The sequence below is a fragment of the Alexandromys fortis genome, unplaced genomic scaffold (assembly GCF_014885135.2).
Source record: "Alexandromys fortis isolate MF-2015 unplaced genomic scaffold, M_Fortis_MF-2015_v1.1 scaffold_1, whole genome shotgun sequence".
NCBI lineage: Eukaryota > Metazoa > Chordata > Mammalia > Rodentia > Cricetidae > Alexandromys > Alexandromys fortis.
The window spans coordinates 23,148,890-23,164,565 of NW_026067927.1; the positions used below are offsets into that span (position 1 = coordinate 23,148,890).

Genomic DNA, 15,676 nt, shown 5'->3' on the forward strand with positions numbered 1-15,676 from the left:
CGGGGTGGGGCGGGGGGAACAGAGGCAGGTAAATGGTAAATGTCTGAGTTCAAAGCCAGCCTGATCTACAGAGTGAGTGAGTTCCAGGATGGCCAGGGCAACACAGAGAAACACTATCCTGGAAAACTTAGATAGATAGATAGATAGATAGATAGATAGATAGATAGATAGATAGATAGACAGACAGACACACAGGCGGATAGATAGACAGATGATAGCTACATAGATGATAGGTAGGTAGATAGATGGATAGCAGGATGCAGCAGTGCACATCTATAACCCCAGCGCCCCTACAGTGAGATGGGAGGTGCCGACAGGAGACTCACCTGTAAGCTCTATACCAGCCAGCCTGGAGTACACAGCACAGCAGAAACAAGAGAGACCCCTTAAGCAAGGTAAAAGGGAGAACTAACAACTGAACGTGGTCCTCTGAGGTCCTCTGATCTCTGCACATACTCCATGGCATGAGTACACCACATTCATATTCTCTCTCTCTCTCTCTCTCTCTCTCTCTCTCTCTCTCTCTCTCTCACACACACACACACACACACACACACACACTCACACAAAAAACTCAATTTAAATTGTAGTCCTCTACATATATGTGACAGTTATGTACCTTGGTCTACTTGTGGGACCCTGAAAATGGACGCAGGGACTGTCCCTAGTGCTTTGGCTGGCTCTTGGGACCCTACTCCTCATACTGGATTGCCTCGCCCAGCCTAAATACAAGGGGAGGTGCTTGGTCTGATGACAACTTTGATATGCCATGCTTGGTTGATACACATGGGAGGCCTGCCCCTTTCTGAACAGAAACAGGAGGAGTAGATGGGGGGGGGGGGGAAGAAGGGGCCAGAATGGGAAGAGAGGGAAGAGGGGAAACTTTGGTTGGGATGTAAAAAGAAAAAGAAATTGTAATTAGTTAAACAGGGAGGCCGGACACCACATACCTTTAATCCCAGCACGCAGGAGGCAGAAGCAGGTGAATCTCTGTCTTGTAGGTCATCCTGGTCAACATAACAAGCTTTGGGACAACCAGAGCTATGTGAGATTCTGTTTGAAAAGTAATATACAAGCAAATATCAACAAAAACAGAATGGAGAAGTTGGGGGAGGGTCCTAGAGAGCATCAGCCTGTGGGTCCCCATTGGGATCCAATGGGGGATCTAGCTTGTTTTCAATTCTCTCCAGTTGCTTGTTTCAAAATAAGAATGTATTGAGCTGGTTTCAGAGAGTCGACCTTGGGGTGCATCACTACACCGTTCATTGTTCTTGGCAATGACTGACTCAGTTCTGAGTGATTATCTTGTAGTTTTTAAATTTTGTAAGCCTGTGAGGGTGTACAACCACGCTTGAGGTCTTAGCTGCAAGTAGGCACCTGGCTTTCTGCTCCATGGTAGGTACTTGAGGAAGGGAGGTACTCACAGAAGCCACTAGGAGGCACTAGTCCTCCTTGACTTGTGCTGGGTCATCCTCTTGCTCAGGGTGACCTGGGAGCAGGGCAGTTCGCTGAGCTTTGATTAATCTGGCCTCTCAGAGCATGGGAAAGTATGTTTTAAGTTACTCAAGAGAGTCCCCTTAACCACAGAGGTGGTCCTGGATCAAGTCTATGGCCATAATCACCAGGAGCATGCCCAAGTGTCAGAGACCCAAAATTACCTGAAGCTGTCAAGTAGTTTTGAACCATGATCACTGCATGAATTATTATACAATTCTGGGGATTTTTTTTTTACCTTTGGCTTTGCTGATTTTCTTACAATATTAATGTTTACCACACAGTGTTCATTATTACCATTCTGGTGTTTCCGTGAGTGGCTTAGTCACCGTCCGTCCAGACAGTGAGATGAAGCAGCGTGGCCGCTTTCATGAACCCACTGGCGTTGGACACTTCAGTGTGTGGAAACTTTTTGGAACTTTGCAATACAAATATAATTTTTTGTATTAAACCTTTATTCCCAGAGACTGTGGGCAGCAAGAAAAATCAAAAAGGAGAGGAGAACAAAGTGGCACACACTGTAATCCCAGGACCTGGAGTCTTGAGGCAGGAGGATGGTGGGCTTGCATAGCAAGACACTGTCTCAAAAGAAAGAAAAGGGGTGAGGGTGGCCAGAGAAGTGGCTGAGCAGTTAGGAAGGAGTGCTGCTCTCGCAGAGGACCAGCGTTGGATCCTCAGGACGCGCAGCTATCAGGCGGCTCACAACCACCTGTAACTCCAGCTCCAGTGACTCTGGTGGCTCTGTGTTCTGTAGACACCTATACAACATAGATAATTAAAAATAAAATAATAAAGCTTTATTTAAAAGGGGGAGCTAGAGAAATGGCTCAACAATTATGAACACTTGCTGCTTTTGCAGAGGCGGACCCAACTTGAGTTCCCAGCAGCCACATTGGACAACTCACAGCAGCCTCTGGAGTAACTCTAACTCCAGAGAGCTGGACGTCATCTTCTAGCCCACAGAAACACACACATGAGTAAAAATAAACTCTTCAGCACTGGAGAGCTGGCTCAGTGGTGAAGAGCACTTGTGTTTGCAAAGCTCCCAGGTTCGATTCCCAGTCCCCCATGGAGGCTCCCCGCCTCTGTGAGCACCAGCCTGTATGTGGTGCACAGACATACATGCAGGCAAAACACTCATACACACAAAATAATAAAAGTTAAATTAAATCTTTTTTTTTTTTTTTTTTAAGATGAGGAAAAGAGCGGGCTGGTGTGCATATTCAGGCACTGTGAGGAGTGCCGGTGTCTGCCAATAGACTGTTAGGGCCGCCATCTGCTGACTGTCAGGAGGTGTGTTTCGGATACCCGTGTCATCCCTCTCCTGTCGCTCCTCTTCCCTCTGCAGGTCCACATGAAGGATGTCATGTCAGCACTGTGGGTCTCAGGGCTGGACTCCAGCTACCTGCGGGAGCAGATGCTGAATGAGCCCTTGGTACGGGAAATCGTCAAAGAGTGCAGCAACATCCCGCTCAGCCAGCCGCAGCAGGGGGAGGCCATGCTGGCCAGCTTCAAGCCGAGGGGCTACTCAGAGTGCATAGTGACCATTGGAGGGGAGGAAAGAGTGTGAGTGTGGCAGGGGCCTTGGGAGAGGGGTGTGAGGGGAGGGGGGGTTACAACACACAAGAAATGCAAGGTAATATTCTGGGCCAAAACGTGACAGTAATTGGCTTTCTGAGATGGTTAACCGTGTGTCGACCTCTGACATTGACCGTGGGGTCCGACTGTGAACAGAAATGTAAGACATCAATTGTGTATTTCCTTAGTTCGCGGAAACCCACGGCCGCCATGCGATGTATGTGCCCTCTCTACGACCCTAATCGGCAGCTGTGGATTGAACTGGCCCCTCTGAGCATGCCCAGAATTAACCATGGCGTTCTCTCAGCAGGTACGCTCCGCTTAGCTCTAGCAGAGCCCTGACCAAGGAGTATGTCGTTTCCGGCCTATGCAGATGCGCAGGCGCAATTTTTCCTGGTGTGGTGCCACACACCTTTAATCGCAGAACTTGGGAGACAGAGGCAGGAGGATCTCTGAGTCTGAGACCAGCCAGGTCTGCCTAACAAATTTAGGTTAGTAGGGATATGTAGTTGTATACTGTCTCCAAAAAATAAAGATAGGGAGTGTGGCCCTATAGTAGTGTGGCCAGGCTCTGGGCTCCATCACCACCTGGTGTGGTGACATGAGTTCCAGGGATCAAACTCAGGTTATCTGCCTTTGCAGCAAGCTCTTTTTCCTGCTAAGCCATTTCGTCTGCCCTTCTCGTCTTCATCCATTTGTCCTCCTGCCTGTGCTGCCTCTGCTCTTAGAAGTCTTGCCAAGCATGTCAGACCTTTCTCCTCCATCCTCTGCTTGCTCGTCTCGGCTTCTGGCTTCTGTGTCTCTCTTGCTGGCTTGCTGGTGGCTTTTGATTTATCTTCTGTGACTTTTCAGCATTGAGAATCTATTGGTCCATCCATGGGGCTTTTCTGTTTCTGTTTCTCTTTGAATCTTTGCTCGGTATACACTCATTTTGTAGCTAAGTTTTCCGGTTGTGGCAAGAGTTGCTGCTTTGCCTTCTCTAGTTATCCAGTCGAGTCTTGGCAACCCCGTTGCCAGTGCTTGCTTCTGCTCTCACTCCATGTGTCCTGATGTGCCTGAGAGCTTCGCTGGAGGTTCTTCTTCACAGGAACAATTAATGCCTTGCAACATGTCAAGTAGTCTGGGCTTGCATGAAAGCGCCCTCTTTCTTCAGTAGAGGTTTGACATTCGTTTCTGATCATTGCAGGGAAATACTGTATTTCCAAAATTGAGTTCAAGTTTGAAACTTTCTAGACAAGCAGGAGGTTTAAATCAGTCAGGCTGGACAAGGTGGGAAAAGGCACTTGCCACCACTGAGGACCTGAGTTCAATCCCTGGGGCTCACACAGTGGAAGGAGAGAAACAACTCCTGCGAGTTGTTCTCTGACCTTCATATGTGATTCGTGGCATGTGCACATGCACGTACATACACACATACACACATGCACTTGAAACTTTTAATTTTAATTTTTTGAGAATACCATTCATGAGTACATTTTATATTTATACTGTTCCTATCCTTTCCTCTTCTCACGCCAACTCTTCTGTGTTCCACCATGACCCCATCTCAAATTAATGACCTTTTGTAAAATATATATATGTACATACACACGCACATATACATATGTGTGTGTAATCTCCTGAGTCAATGTTGTCTGTATGTACGTGTATCTAGGGTTGACCACTTAGGATTGGGAAACCTATCTAGCTGCCTCTAGAACTTCCTCTAGTAGCACACGGAGCCTTATGAGATTTTCCCTGCTGTGTTGGCTGTGGACGGTTGTGGTCTTGTGTAGGCGACCCAGCTGTTGAGAGTTCGCTGGTGCAGCTTCCCTTCCTGTCTAGAAGACACTGTCTCGCAGCAGATGTCCTGGCCCATCTGTCCCCACCCTCTCTTCCATGATGTCCTCTGAGCCTTAGATGCAGGGCTTGTGTTGTGATGTCCCAGTTAAGGTCAGGCACCCTATGGTCATTTACTTCCTGCAGTCTGGCCAGTGGTACTCACTGTTCTAGCCTCTAGACAGCAGCCTCTTTGACGAGGCTGAGAGCCGCACTCACGAGATAGAATGTGTACAATGTCAAATGTAATTTTTTTGAGGGTTTGGGTATAGTTTATTCAGTGAGTTATGGAGGGAAAGGGGAAGAGGAGAGACAGGCACAGAGAGAGAGAGAGAGAGAGAGAGAGAGAGAGAGAGAGAGAGAGAGAGAGAGAGAGAGAGAGAGAGAAACACACAGAGAGAAACAGAGAGAGAGAGAGAAAGAGAGAGAGAGAAACAGAGAGAGAGAGAAACAGAGAGAGAGAGAGAAACAGAGAGAGAGGAAGGGGGAGGAGAAGAGAGGAGAAGCTACCTTTTTGGGAGACGGAAGAAAAAAGTGTCAAATATAATTTTAAAAAAGAAAGTTGAGCCAGGTGGTGGTGGCGCACGCCTTTAATCCCAGCACTTGGGAGGCAGAGGCAGGCGGATCTCTGTGGGTCTGAGACCAGCCTGGCCTACAGAGCGAGTTCTAGGGCATCCAGAGCTACACAGAGAAACCCTGTGTCGAAAAACACAAACAAACAACGACAGTATTGAGTAAAGTAGAATGGGCAGAGTGACTAATAAGTTTGGATCTGTCACCAGGGGACAAGAAGACTGTGAGGGGTGGGGAGGGGAACTCTAAATGCACCATAGCACTTGCTGAAGGTGCCCTGTGTGTCCCCTGTGCTTTCTTCAGAAGGGTTTTTGTTTGTGTTGGGGGGCCAAGACGAAAATAAGCAGACGCTGAGCTCGGGAGAGAAGTACGACCCAGACGCCAACACGTGGACTCCTCTCCCGCCCATGAATGAGGTACGGTGCGGTTTGTCTCCAAGGTGTTTCTTTTCTCCGCAGCACCTTTATTAGTGTGGGTTCTAGTGTATAGAAAGAAGAAGCAGCCCGCTACCTGGAGCCCTGCTTTCTCTCATTGCCTCTCCTGCCTTTTCCTACCCTGCCTCCTCGTGGCCTGCTGCCTAGCACCACCTCCCTGTTGCTTGCCCTAGCCTCCTTCCTCTCTTGTTCCCCACCTCTGCACACGCTGGTTTTTCGTGTTCCTACAGAGACTCCACAAGCCCGGGGCGAATGATAAGCACCTCTGGCTTCCTGATACTCTGGCATGCCCTGTTCCCCACGAGGGCCAATCCTGGCCACCGATAGTCCACAGTACCTGGCTTTTGTCATCTGCCACAGTCTCCTCGGAAGCCTGCCTGCCCATAAGTGCTCAGAATCAATGTCACGGATTTAGTTATCCTGGGAGGCAGGCGTTCTTCTGAGTTCTGTAGGTTAAGCACAGAATCTCTGAGCCTGCATCTTTGGTCCCTGGTCCTGAGGAGTGACTGGCTCTGTCTGTTGTGCTGAGGAAGCCACACATAATAGTTCCGAGGAGAAAGAGTATCACAGGCTCTTCTCTGCTGGGATGCTGGAATAAGACAGTGCCTGTGACATTTAGCAAACTTTGAACATCCACTTTTTCCTACAAAGGTTTGTGCTATCTTTCCAGGCAAGACACAACTTTGGGATCGTGGAGATAGATGGGATGCTGTACATCCTTGGAGGGGAGGATGGTGACCGGGAGTTGATTTCCATGGAGTGTTATGATATTTATTCAAAAACCTGGACAAAGCAACCTGACTTGACCATGGTTAGAAAGGTGAGTGCAACAGGCTGCGGTAGCTGACGTCTTTGCAAGCTGACTCCAAAGTCAGTGTCTCCTCCTGGGGATGGTTGTTGCAGTGGGGAGGCTCATACCCAGGGACTCACATAGTGCTCTTCTGCTACACAAAGTCCCCAGCACACATCTTCATTATTCAGTATGCTTTTGAACAATGCCGAGACGATCAAGGCTCGAGAATTCTAGACAGATCTCTGCTGGCAGCTTGTCTTCATGTCAGCAGTTACACGTCCCAAGTGGAAAGAGCCCGTGCGAGTGTTAGTCTACCGCCGAGCAGCAGTGCTGGCTTGCAGGGTCTGTAGAAAATACTTTGTGGATAGCCTGATCTCTCCTGCATTCCTCATGCCCTCTACAAGTAAAAAAACTGCAGTGGCTTCCTCCCGTGAGCCTCCCTCACTTAGCCTCAGGTCACAGGCAGAGCTGTCCATCAAGCCATCTGGATATCCTGTCTTCTCTTACTGTGTACCCGTCCAATGTCCAATGAGAGCATTGTGACAGCCACTGAGCAGCTCGTTGTTCCAAGAATATTAACTCTTGGGAACTCAAATACTGGTGAAAGGAGACGGATGCTGGAAAGCCCCTTCTACTCCCATCTCAGCCATCCCGGTTTTCAAAGCTCCCGTGAAATGTCAGATATATTATGGGGACATCAGGATGGCTCAGTGGGTAAAGGTGCTTGCTGCCAAGCTTCCAAACGGTAGAAGAAGAGAGCCAGGGCAAAAAAAAAAAAAAATTTTTTTTTATAAGATTAGGGGCTGGGGTCCAGTTTCGTGGCAGAACACTAGCCCGGCATGGCCTCACAAAAAGTATAGTTACTGCTTCTTTGCTGAAGATGGATGAAGACTCCTTCTCTGGGGATTTCCAGTATGTGCCTCCAGCTCTCTCCACCTCCCAAGCCCTGTGGGGTCATGCGAGGAGGTGTCATTGTTTTGCTCTTAGGAGTCAGCACTTGTCCTAAGTATGTGACCATGCTCTCCGCGTCAGTTGCTGTCTGCTCATCCAGTTCCAATGACAAATGGTACCTCTCCCTTCCATTGTGGGTTTTTTTTTTCTTTCAGATTGGCTGCTATGCAGCTATGAAAAAGAAAATCTATGCCATGGGTGGAGGATCATATGGAAAATTGTTTGAGTCTGTAGAGTGTTACGATCCCCGGACCCAGCAGTGGACTGCCATATGTCCACTGAAAGAGAGGAGGTGAGGCAGAGTGTGTGTTGTGTGCTCCTCAGTGTGCCTCCTAAAACAGAAGGCCCAGGTGCCGTTACAACAAGCCATAGAGACTGGGAAGGGAGCTCAGTGTTAGAGTGTGTGGTGTGCTGCACGGTGTCGGGACCAGGGTTCAGATCCCCAGAACCTGAGTCAGTGCCAGGTAGGCAGTCCCGGCACTGGAAAGGCAGAGACAACAAGCGTTCCTGAGGAAGCTGGCTTTCTAGACAAGTCCAGCTAACCCAAGTTAGCAAACTCTGGGTTCAGTTGAGAGATCTTGCCTTAGTGAATAAGGAATCCAGAAATTACTACTGATGTCAGCCTTAGGGCCTCCACATGCACACGCACACGCGCACACACACACACACACGTGTGCCTAAACATGTGAAGACAAAAAACAGTTGGGTTGCTTGGGCATGGTGGTACCTGCCTGTCATCCCAGCACTTGGGAGACTGCTGAGGCAAGAGGATTGCTGTGAGTTCAAGGCCGGTATGGTCCACATAATGAGTTCCAGCGTACCCTGGGTACGTAATGAGACCCTGTCTCAAAGAGACCAGCAGACAGAAGAACAAGTAATAGAGGACTTAGGACTGAGGTCCTGAGCTCTGAGCCCGCACCTGTGACTGTGGCCCTACAGGTTTGGAGCAGTGGCCTGCGGTGTTGCCATGGAGCTATATGTATTCGGAGGCGTCAGAAGTCGAGAGGACATCCAGGGCAGTGAGATGGTCACCTGCAAGTCTGAGTTCTATCACGATGAGTTTAAGAGGTAAGCAGTGTTGAGGCTTCCGCCCAGGTTCTCTCCCTCTGTGAATTGGACAGTCTTGAGGCCCTTATATATCTGTCCTTGCCCTCAGTGCTTTCAGAGATGTGTCTCAGCTTTGATTTCTAGTGACTTCTCTGAATTTTCTGTTTAGGGAGTATGTCCAGTATGTACTAGATATTTTTTCAGTGACTTCAGAAGTTGAGGAGTACCTTAGCTGCTTTTCTCTTGCAGTGATAAGACATGATGACCAAGGCAGCTTATAAAAGAGTACATTTAATTGGGCTTACAGTTTCAGAGGGCTAGCATTCATGGTGGGGGAAAAAAGGGCATGGCAGCAGCAACAGTTGAGAGCTCACATTTTGATCTGAAAATTGGAAGCAGAGAGACAGCAGTGGAAATGGCCAGAGCCCTTTTTTTTTTTTTTTTTTTTTTTTTTTTTTTTTTTNTTTTTTTTTTTTTTTTTTTTTTTTTTTTTTTTTTGGAGACAGGGTTTCTCTGTGTAGCTTTTCCTGGCCCTAGCTCCGTAGACCAGGCTGGCCTCGAACTCACAGAGATCCACCTGCCTCTGCCTCCCAAGTACTGGGATTAAAGGCGTGTGCCACCATGTCCAGCTTAAGGAAAACATTTTGTAAAATGCCTGCCAGGCCACGGTGTGCTTCTGTGGTAGTTGCGGTCTCCTCCTCTCACACTTTCCCCTCATAAGCACGAGGCAGTGTTCTCACTGCAGTGACTGGTTCAGATCCCCACAGAAGGTCATGGCTGATCTTACGTGCTTCGGTCATGTTCATGTTACCAGAGCGGGGAGCCAGAAGATAAATGTTATCTCATTTCCTGCCTTTGAGATTGGGAGAAGAATGAGCAGGTACCAGGCGTTAGACACGCATATAAATGTCGCCCAGTCTGCCACACGCTTTCCCTCCAGGATATTTTCAGAGATGCTTTTGCTTCCCGTTACTCGGAGTAGACTGCCAGGGGAATTTACTAGACAGAAAATGAAGCCGTTTAGACGGTATTTGCTCTGTAGGGGTGGGCAGAGGATATCAGCGGCTTGCTACATTTCTTCTTTGATACGCTACGGTGGGGGCCGGCTGCCGCAGTAGGAAATAGTGTATTAATCTCTCCCCCAGATGAGCGTGAGACAGTCTGTCCCACTTGATGAACATGCAGTAGCAGCATGTTTGGCTTAACACTGACACAGCCCTCTCTTCATGACGACTGACTCAGTGCGTAGTCACTGTGAGCTGCAGCTTGTCTGCAGTCACTCGCTGACGGTCCCTCTTCATTTTGACTGCTGCCTTGGGTGGAACTCAAATCTGGCTGTAAAGCTTCCCAGCTGTCCTGGGACATGCTGCGTTCTAGAACCCTGGCGTTCCTGCCAGTCACCCGCAGCATCTTTGTGGTTGGTAAACTTGACGACCTGCTCTTAGTACCGAACTGCGGCCCTATGAGTAGAACCAGTGCCCCTTTTTCCATTTGTCTTCTCTTCCTTCCTTCCTTTTTTTCCTTTTTCTCTTTTATCTTCTTTCTTGAAGGTCTCACTCTGTAGCCCTGACTAATGTGGAACTCTGTATAATCCAGGCTTGCCTTAAACTCACAGAGATCTGTCTGCCTCTGCCTCCATACCTGGCTTTAAATTTATTTTTTATTATTTATGTATGTGTGTATGCATATGCACGCACTCAGGAAGGTCAAAAGACAGTGTGAGATGCCCCAGGAGCTGGAGTTATGAGCACCAGATGTGGGTGCTGGGAACTGAACCCAGGTCTTCAGAAAGAGCAGTCAGCACTTCTGACCACTATCCACCTCCCCAGCCCTGTGCCTGTATTTAGAAGGGAGTGGGGGAGAAGTGGGTCAGCTAGGAAAGCACTCGCTGCTCAAACATGTGGATCTCATTCTGTCCCCAGCACCCACATGAAAGCCAGGCCTGACATCGTCCTACACATACACTCCCTCCAACACAGCCACACCTACTCCAACAAAGCCATACCCCCTAATAGTGCCACCCCCTTTGGGGGGCCATTTGCTTTCAAACCACCGACCTTTCATCCTAAAATATTTTTTTCACCAGGCTGTGGTGGTACACGCCTTTAACCCCAGCACTCAGGAGGCAGAGGCAGTAGGATCTCTGTGAGTTCGAAGCCAACCTGGTCTAAAGAGTGAGTTCCAGGACAGCCAGTGCTGTTACACGGAGAAACCGTGTCTCGTGGGGGGAAAAAATTTTCAAATAAAATACATACATCTCCAGCCTGTGTTCCCAGGCTCCCAGTGTTAGTTTATAAACAGAAAGCAGCTGCTAAGACCTCTTGTCAGTGACGTGCGGGACGTTTGCACATTTGTGAAACACTGAGCATGAGCAACACCAGATGCTGCGCGGCCTCTGCTGGGCTCCTCTGTTCCTCTCTGAGGCCATGTCACATGTAACCACACCAGCAGACCTGGAACCCGAGCAGCTCAGACTTCTGGCTGCAGGGCTCTCCCATGCACCCACCCTACTGGCCTGACTCTGTTCCCATAAATCCTGGCAGAAAAATAGCGCCCAGCCGGGGGAGGGGGGGGCAGCATTCCCGGGTATGCTCTCCTCGCAGCCGTGGGAGCTGCTGCCAGATGTGTGGTCTCTGTCAGCATGGAGACCATTCCAATAGTAGGAGTCTCTTGTCTTTCCTGTCTTCGTTCCCTATTTTTAGGTTAAAGCTTTCCTGGGAAAATGCCATATCTTACTGTTTTCTGTGGTTTCTGAATTTAAATAAATAAATAAGGCCACAAGTTACTCCTGAGTCATGGTAATGACACATGACACCCAGAGAGCAGGGATTTCTCTATCTGGGTGTTCCTGTGGCCCTGTGGTATTTGTCTCTGTGCCTACACTCTCACAGGATCCTCCCCGTTCCCTTACTCTCAGGCCATTGCCACATTTTACCTTTCACCTTGATGGGGGGGTCTCTTGGGCACCCACATTCTCCCCTGCTGCCCCCGCCATGGACTCTTCCTCCCCTCAGAGCAGTGTGTACATGCATTCCCCCTTCCCAGGCTTCTGCGAGGGGAAGCAGACACTGCTGTCCTCTGAGTGCCCTGCTGAGTATCCTCTATGTCCTGAGGCCGAGGCCTCTCTTGTGGCGTCTTCCTTTCCCGAGTCCTGTCCTTTCACCTCTGCCTGAGTCTCCGGCCTTGATACATGGTCCTTGTGTTAACTTTGAAGTTGTGTTGCCAATGCCACCCTTTCATCTTTGAGTGTACAATAGAAAAGGGATGCTTGATACCTGGGCAGAGGCTGGTGACCCTTGGACAGGGGGTCATGTGGCAGAAAGGACTAACTCAATCCCTAGATTTCTTCTGCCCTCCAAAGACAAGAAATCCACTGTATCCAGGAGGAACTGGTAGAAAAAAATACAGGCATGTGAAACCTGTCCTCCATCAATTCTCTTAGAAAAGGTAGAAAAGGCTGGGCATGGTGGAATACACTGTAATCTTAGTACCCAAAAGGCTGAAACAGAAGTTTTAGTCCAAGCTAACATCAATACATACTGCAAACTTAGGAGGGAGAGTGGGGGAGGAAAATGTGTGCAGTGTCCCCAGCTGTGCTGGGTGACTGGGCTGGTCGCCATGGCTGTCCAGATGTGGTGTGTCTTCCCATCCCATCCTTGCTCTGCAGCTGCGAGCTAGCTGGTGTTTCCTCTTCGTCCTGTTTGCACGGCTCAACAGAGAAGTTTTTCTGTCTTGGTCTTAGAAGGCAGGGCCAGCAGTTAACCTGCGCAGTGTGGTCTCAGGGCTGACTCAGCCGTGTGTGAAAATTGGTCATCCTGACATTCTGCAGAAAGCACACTGCGTGCCCTTGCTGAGCGTGTCCTTTCATTCGCACCTCACGGTTGGGAAGAAGGGAGCGCTGCAGCTCACTCAGTAAGACTTGTGGGGTAGCGAGTAGGGAGCGAACCCTGCTCTTTTGTTTGTTTCTTTGTTTCGTTCTTGTTTTTCCCAGACAGGGCTTCCCAGTAGCTATGGAGCCAGTTCTGGAACTCACTCTGTAGACCAGGCTGGCCTCGAACTCACAGAGATCTGCCTGTCTCTGCCTCCCAAGTGCTGAGACCACCGCCCGGCGTGAACCCTGCTCTTGACCTCATCACTTTAAGTCATGGTCCAGTCTGGAGGCAGAAACCACACTGTAATCTAAACAGAGAAAATGCAATAATGTCTATAATTATTGACCAGCAATGACAAGGGATGAGAAGGACTCTGAGAACAGCAGGCATTGGGCTGGGATATGGCTCAGTAGGTAGATGCTTAACATTTGTGAGGCCAAAGTCCATATTCTTTTTTTTTTTTAATATTTATTTATTATGTATACAGTGTTCTGTCTGTCTGTATGTTTGCCAGAAGAGGGCACCAGATCTCATTACAGATGGCTATGTGCCACCATGTTGTTGCTGGAAATTGAACTCAGAACCTCTGGAAGAGCAGTCAGTGCTCTTAACCTCTGAGCCGTCTCTCCAGCCCCAAGATTTATTTATTGTGTATACAATATTCTGCCTGTAAGCATGCCTGCAGGCCAGAAGAGGGCACCAGATGTCATTACAGATGGTTGTGTGCCACCATGTGGTTGCTGGGAATTGAACTCAGGACCTTTAGAAGAGCAGGCAGTGCTCTTAACCACTGAGCCATCTCTCCAGCTCAAAGTGCATATTCTTAGCCCCAGCAAACCAAGTGATCATAGACTGGGGATGTGGCTCAGAAGAGAGCGTGGAGCCCTGGGGCCCATCCTTTGTACCCCATAACTCAGCCTGTTACCCAGAACTCATGAGGTGGAAGGATGAGAAGCTAAGGTCATCCTTGGCAGCTTAGCTGTTAGAGACCAGCGGCCATCTCAGAGGAAGGGAAAGGAAGAGGGCAGGCGAGACAGGAGAGGGGCAAGGGTATGCGGTGGTGGCTTAGCTTTACTTTATAATCTTGTTTCCTTGTTTCTTGGAATTCAAAATAAGGAACCTGTTTCCTAACAGCCAGGGAAGAGTTCATTGAAGTCGAAGTGAGATGTTCCTATGGTGGTTTGACTTCAGAGTTCACTCGCTTGCTACACAGGCTCCTTCACTGCTGTGCAGAGCGGAGAGGCCAAAGTGTCCACTGAAGTGCATGCGCCATCCTCGACAGTGAGGCCTCAGGGCTGCTTAGGCGGTGGCTATGATTTGGCATGCCTGTAAGCTATTAGTGGGAAATGGGCCACGGTTTCCTGAGTGAACGTTACTGCACGGCAAAGCCTAGATTTTATCTACCTCATAGGAAGGTCAGAGAGCAACCTTTGCAGGAGTTGATTCTTCAGTGTGGATCCCAAGGATCAAACTAAGGCAACAGGCTGAGCAGCAAACACCTTTACTAACTGAGCCATATCTGTTTGCACTAATTTTTATATGTATTTCTGTTTATGAGTGTTTTGCCTGTATTATATGTATACCATGTGTGTGCCTGTGGCGGTCAGCAGAGGGCATCAGATTCCCTAGAAATGGAATTTCAGATGGCTGTGAGCCACCATGTGGGTGCTGGAAACTGAATTGAATCCTCTGTAAAAACAACAAATGCTCTAAACCCCCAAGCCATCTCTCCAGCCCCTGCAGCCATTTTAGGCCTCTAGAAAAGTCTCATAAAGTCAGGGTATTCCCATAAGTCATACGTTTGCCTTCTAATGCTAGTGTCCCCATTGACCAGAACCCTAGTGTCAAAGCTATGCAGGGCTAGCCTAAAGTACAGACTGCCAGCAAAGTCACCTGCTCTCTGCCAACATGTCCCTTGCCTCAGTTCAACCTGGATTGCAGTTGCCAACAGGTGCTGTGTTTCCTTGCTGCCCCTTAGCCTGTGATAGCCCCTGTCTTTCCTGACTTTGACACTTGAAGGTTAGTCAGGTTTTTTTTTTCCTAGAAAGCCTTTTTTAAAAGGGCTTATCTTATTTTTATTTGTGTGTGTGTTCTCTAAAATGAGCAAATTTTTGCAAAAGAAGGTGCATAAAAGTACCCAGTAAATGTGTGCCAAAATCCCCAGCACAGTTAGACTTAAGGGAATTCTTGTTGTTATAGTGGCTCAGTCTTCAAAGGACTGAGGGCACCAAGACCCAGTGAGCATGAACAGCTGGGATTCCCATGCCTCGTTAACTAGAAGACAGAGCAGCATTGTATTTTGAGTAAGAGGGATATTTTCTCATCACATGCCACATGCCCTTTCTGCAGAATCCAGCCATTCTGGAAGCCCACCAAAATCCAGAAACAAACAAGGCTCAGGCTCACCTAATGTCCCTGACGGTTGTCGTTACAGCAGCCCAAGCCAGAAGGCATCCAGATGAGTGCTAGCAAGTGTGCTGGAACTTTAACACTAAGCATATCCCTGGGCTGGAGAGATGCTCAGTGGTGAAGACCACTTGCTGCTCTTGCAAAGGGCTGGGGTTCAGTTCCCAGCACCCACATCAGAGGGGCTCACGGTTGCCTGTAACTGCAGTTCCAGGGGGTTTGGCTTTGTCCTCTGCCCTCCATGGGCACTTCAGTCACGTGTATGCACATACCTACACACAGACATACACACACAATTAAAAGTTTAAAAGGAGGGAAGCAACAGTATGTGAGTGAGTAAGCCACACATGAATGAGTCCGCGAGCTGTGGTGCTGGGCAGAGGCAGTCCTACTCTGTGGCAGTCACTGCCGGAGCCTTTGTTGTCTGTCTCGACAGTCACCACAGCCACGGTTCTTGCGAGTGGAGTGGGGTCAAGAGTGGCAGTGCACAGTGTGCTGGTGTCTTGCCAAGTTGCACTGTCCCCATTTGTTCTTTTGATTTCTTGAGTTGTGTCTGTTGGTCTTGCTTCCAGGTGGATCTATCTTAACGATCAGAACCTATGCATTCCTGCCAGTTCATCCTTTGTGTATGGCGCTGTCCCCATAGGAGCCAGTATTTATGTTATCGGAGACCTTGACACAGGTGAGAAATTCGCGGGGGTTTCTCGGGA

General features: G+C 48.8%; 1 protein-coding gene across 1 annotated transcript in view; it reads left to right on the forward strand.

Moving 5' to 3' along the window:
* The window catches only part of Gan (gigaxonin), a 60,582-nt gene that overhangs the window by 33,147 nt on the left and 11,759 nt on the right, over positions 1 to 15,676 (forward strand). The window contains exons 4-10 of the mRNA XM_050143907.1: positions 2,843 to 3,060; positions 3,261 to 3,382; positions 5,767 to 5,879; positions 6,568 to 6,717; positions 7,797 to 7,933; positions 8,581 to 8,709; positions 15,539 to 15,648. Coding sequence (XP_049999864.1) covers positions 2,843 to 3,060; positions 3,261 to 3,382; positions 5,767 to 5,879; positions 6,568 to 6,717; positions 7,797 to 7,933; positions 8,581 to 8,709; positions 15,539 to 15,648 — 979 coding nt within the window. The remainder of the gene's footprint in view (positions 1 to 2,842; positions 3,061 to 3,260; positions 3,383 to 5,766; positions 5,880 to 6,567; positions 6,718 to 7,796; positions 7,934 to 8,580; positions 8,710 to 15,538; positions 15,649 to 15,676) is intronic.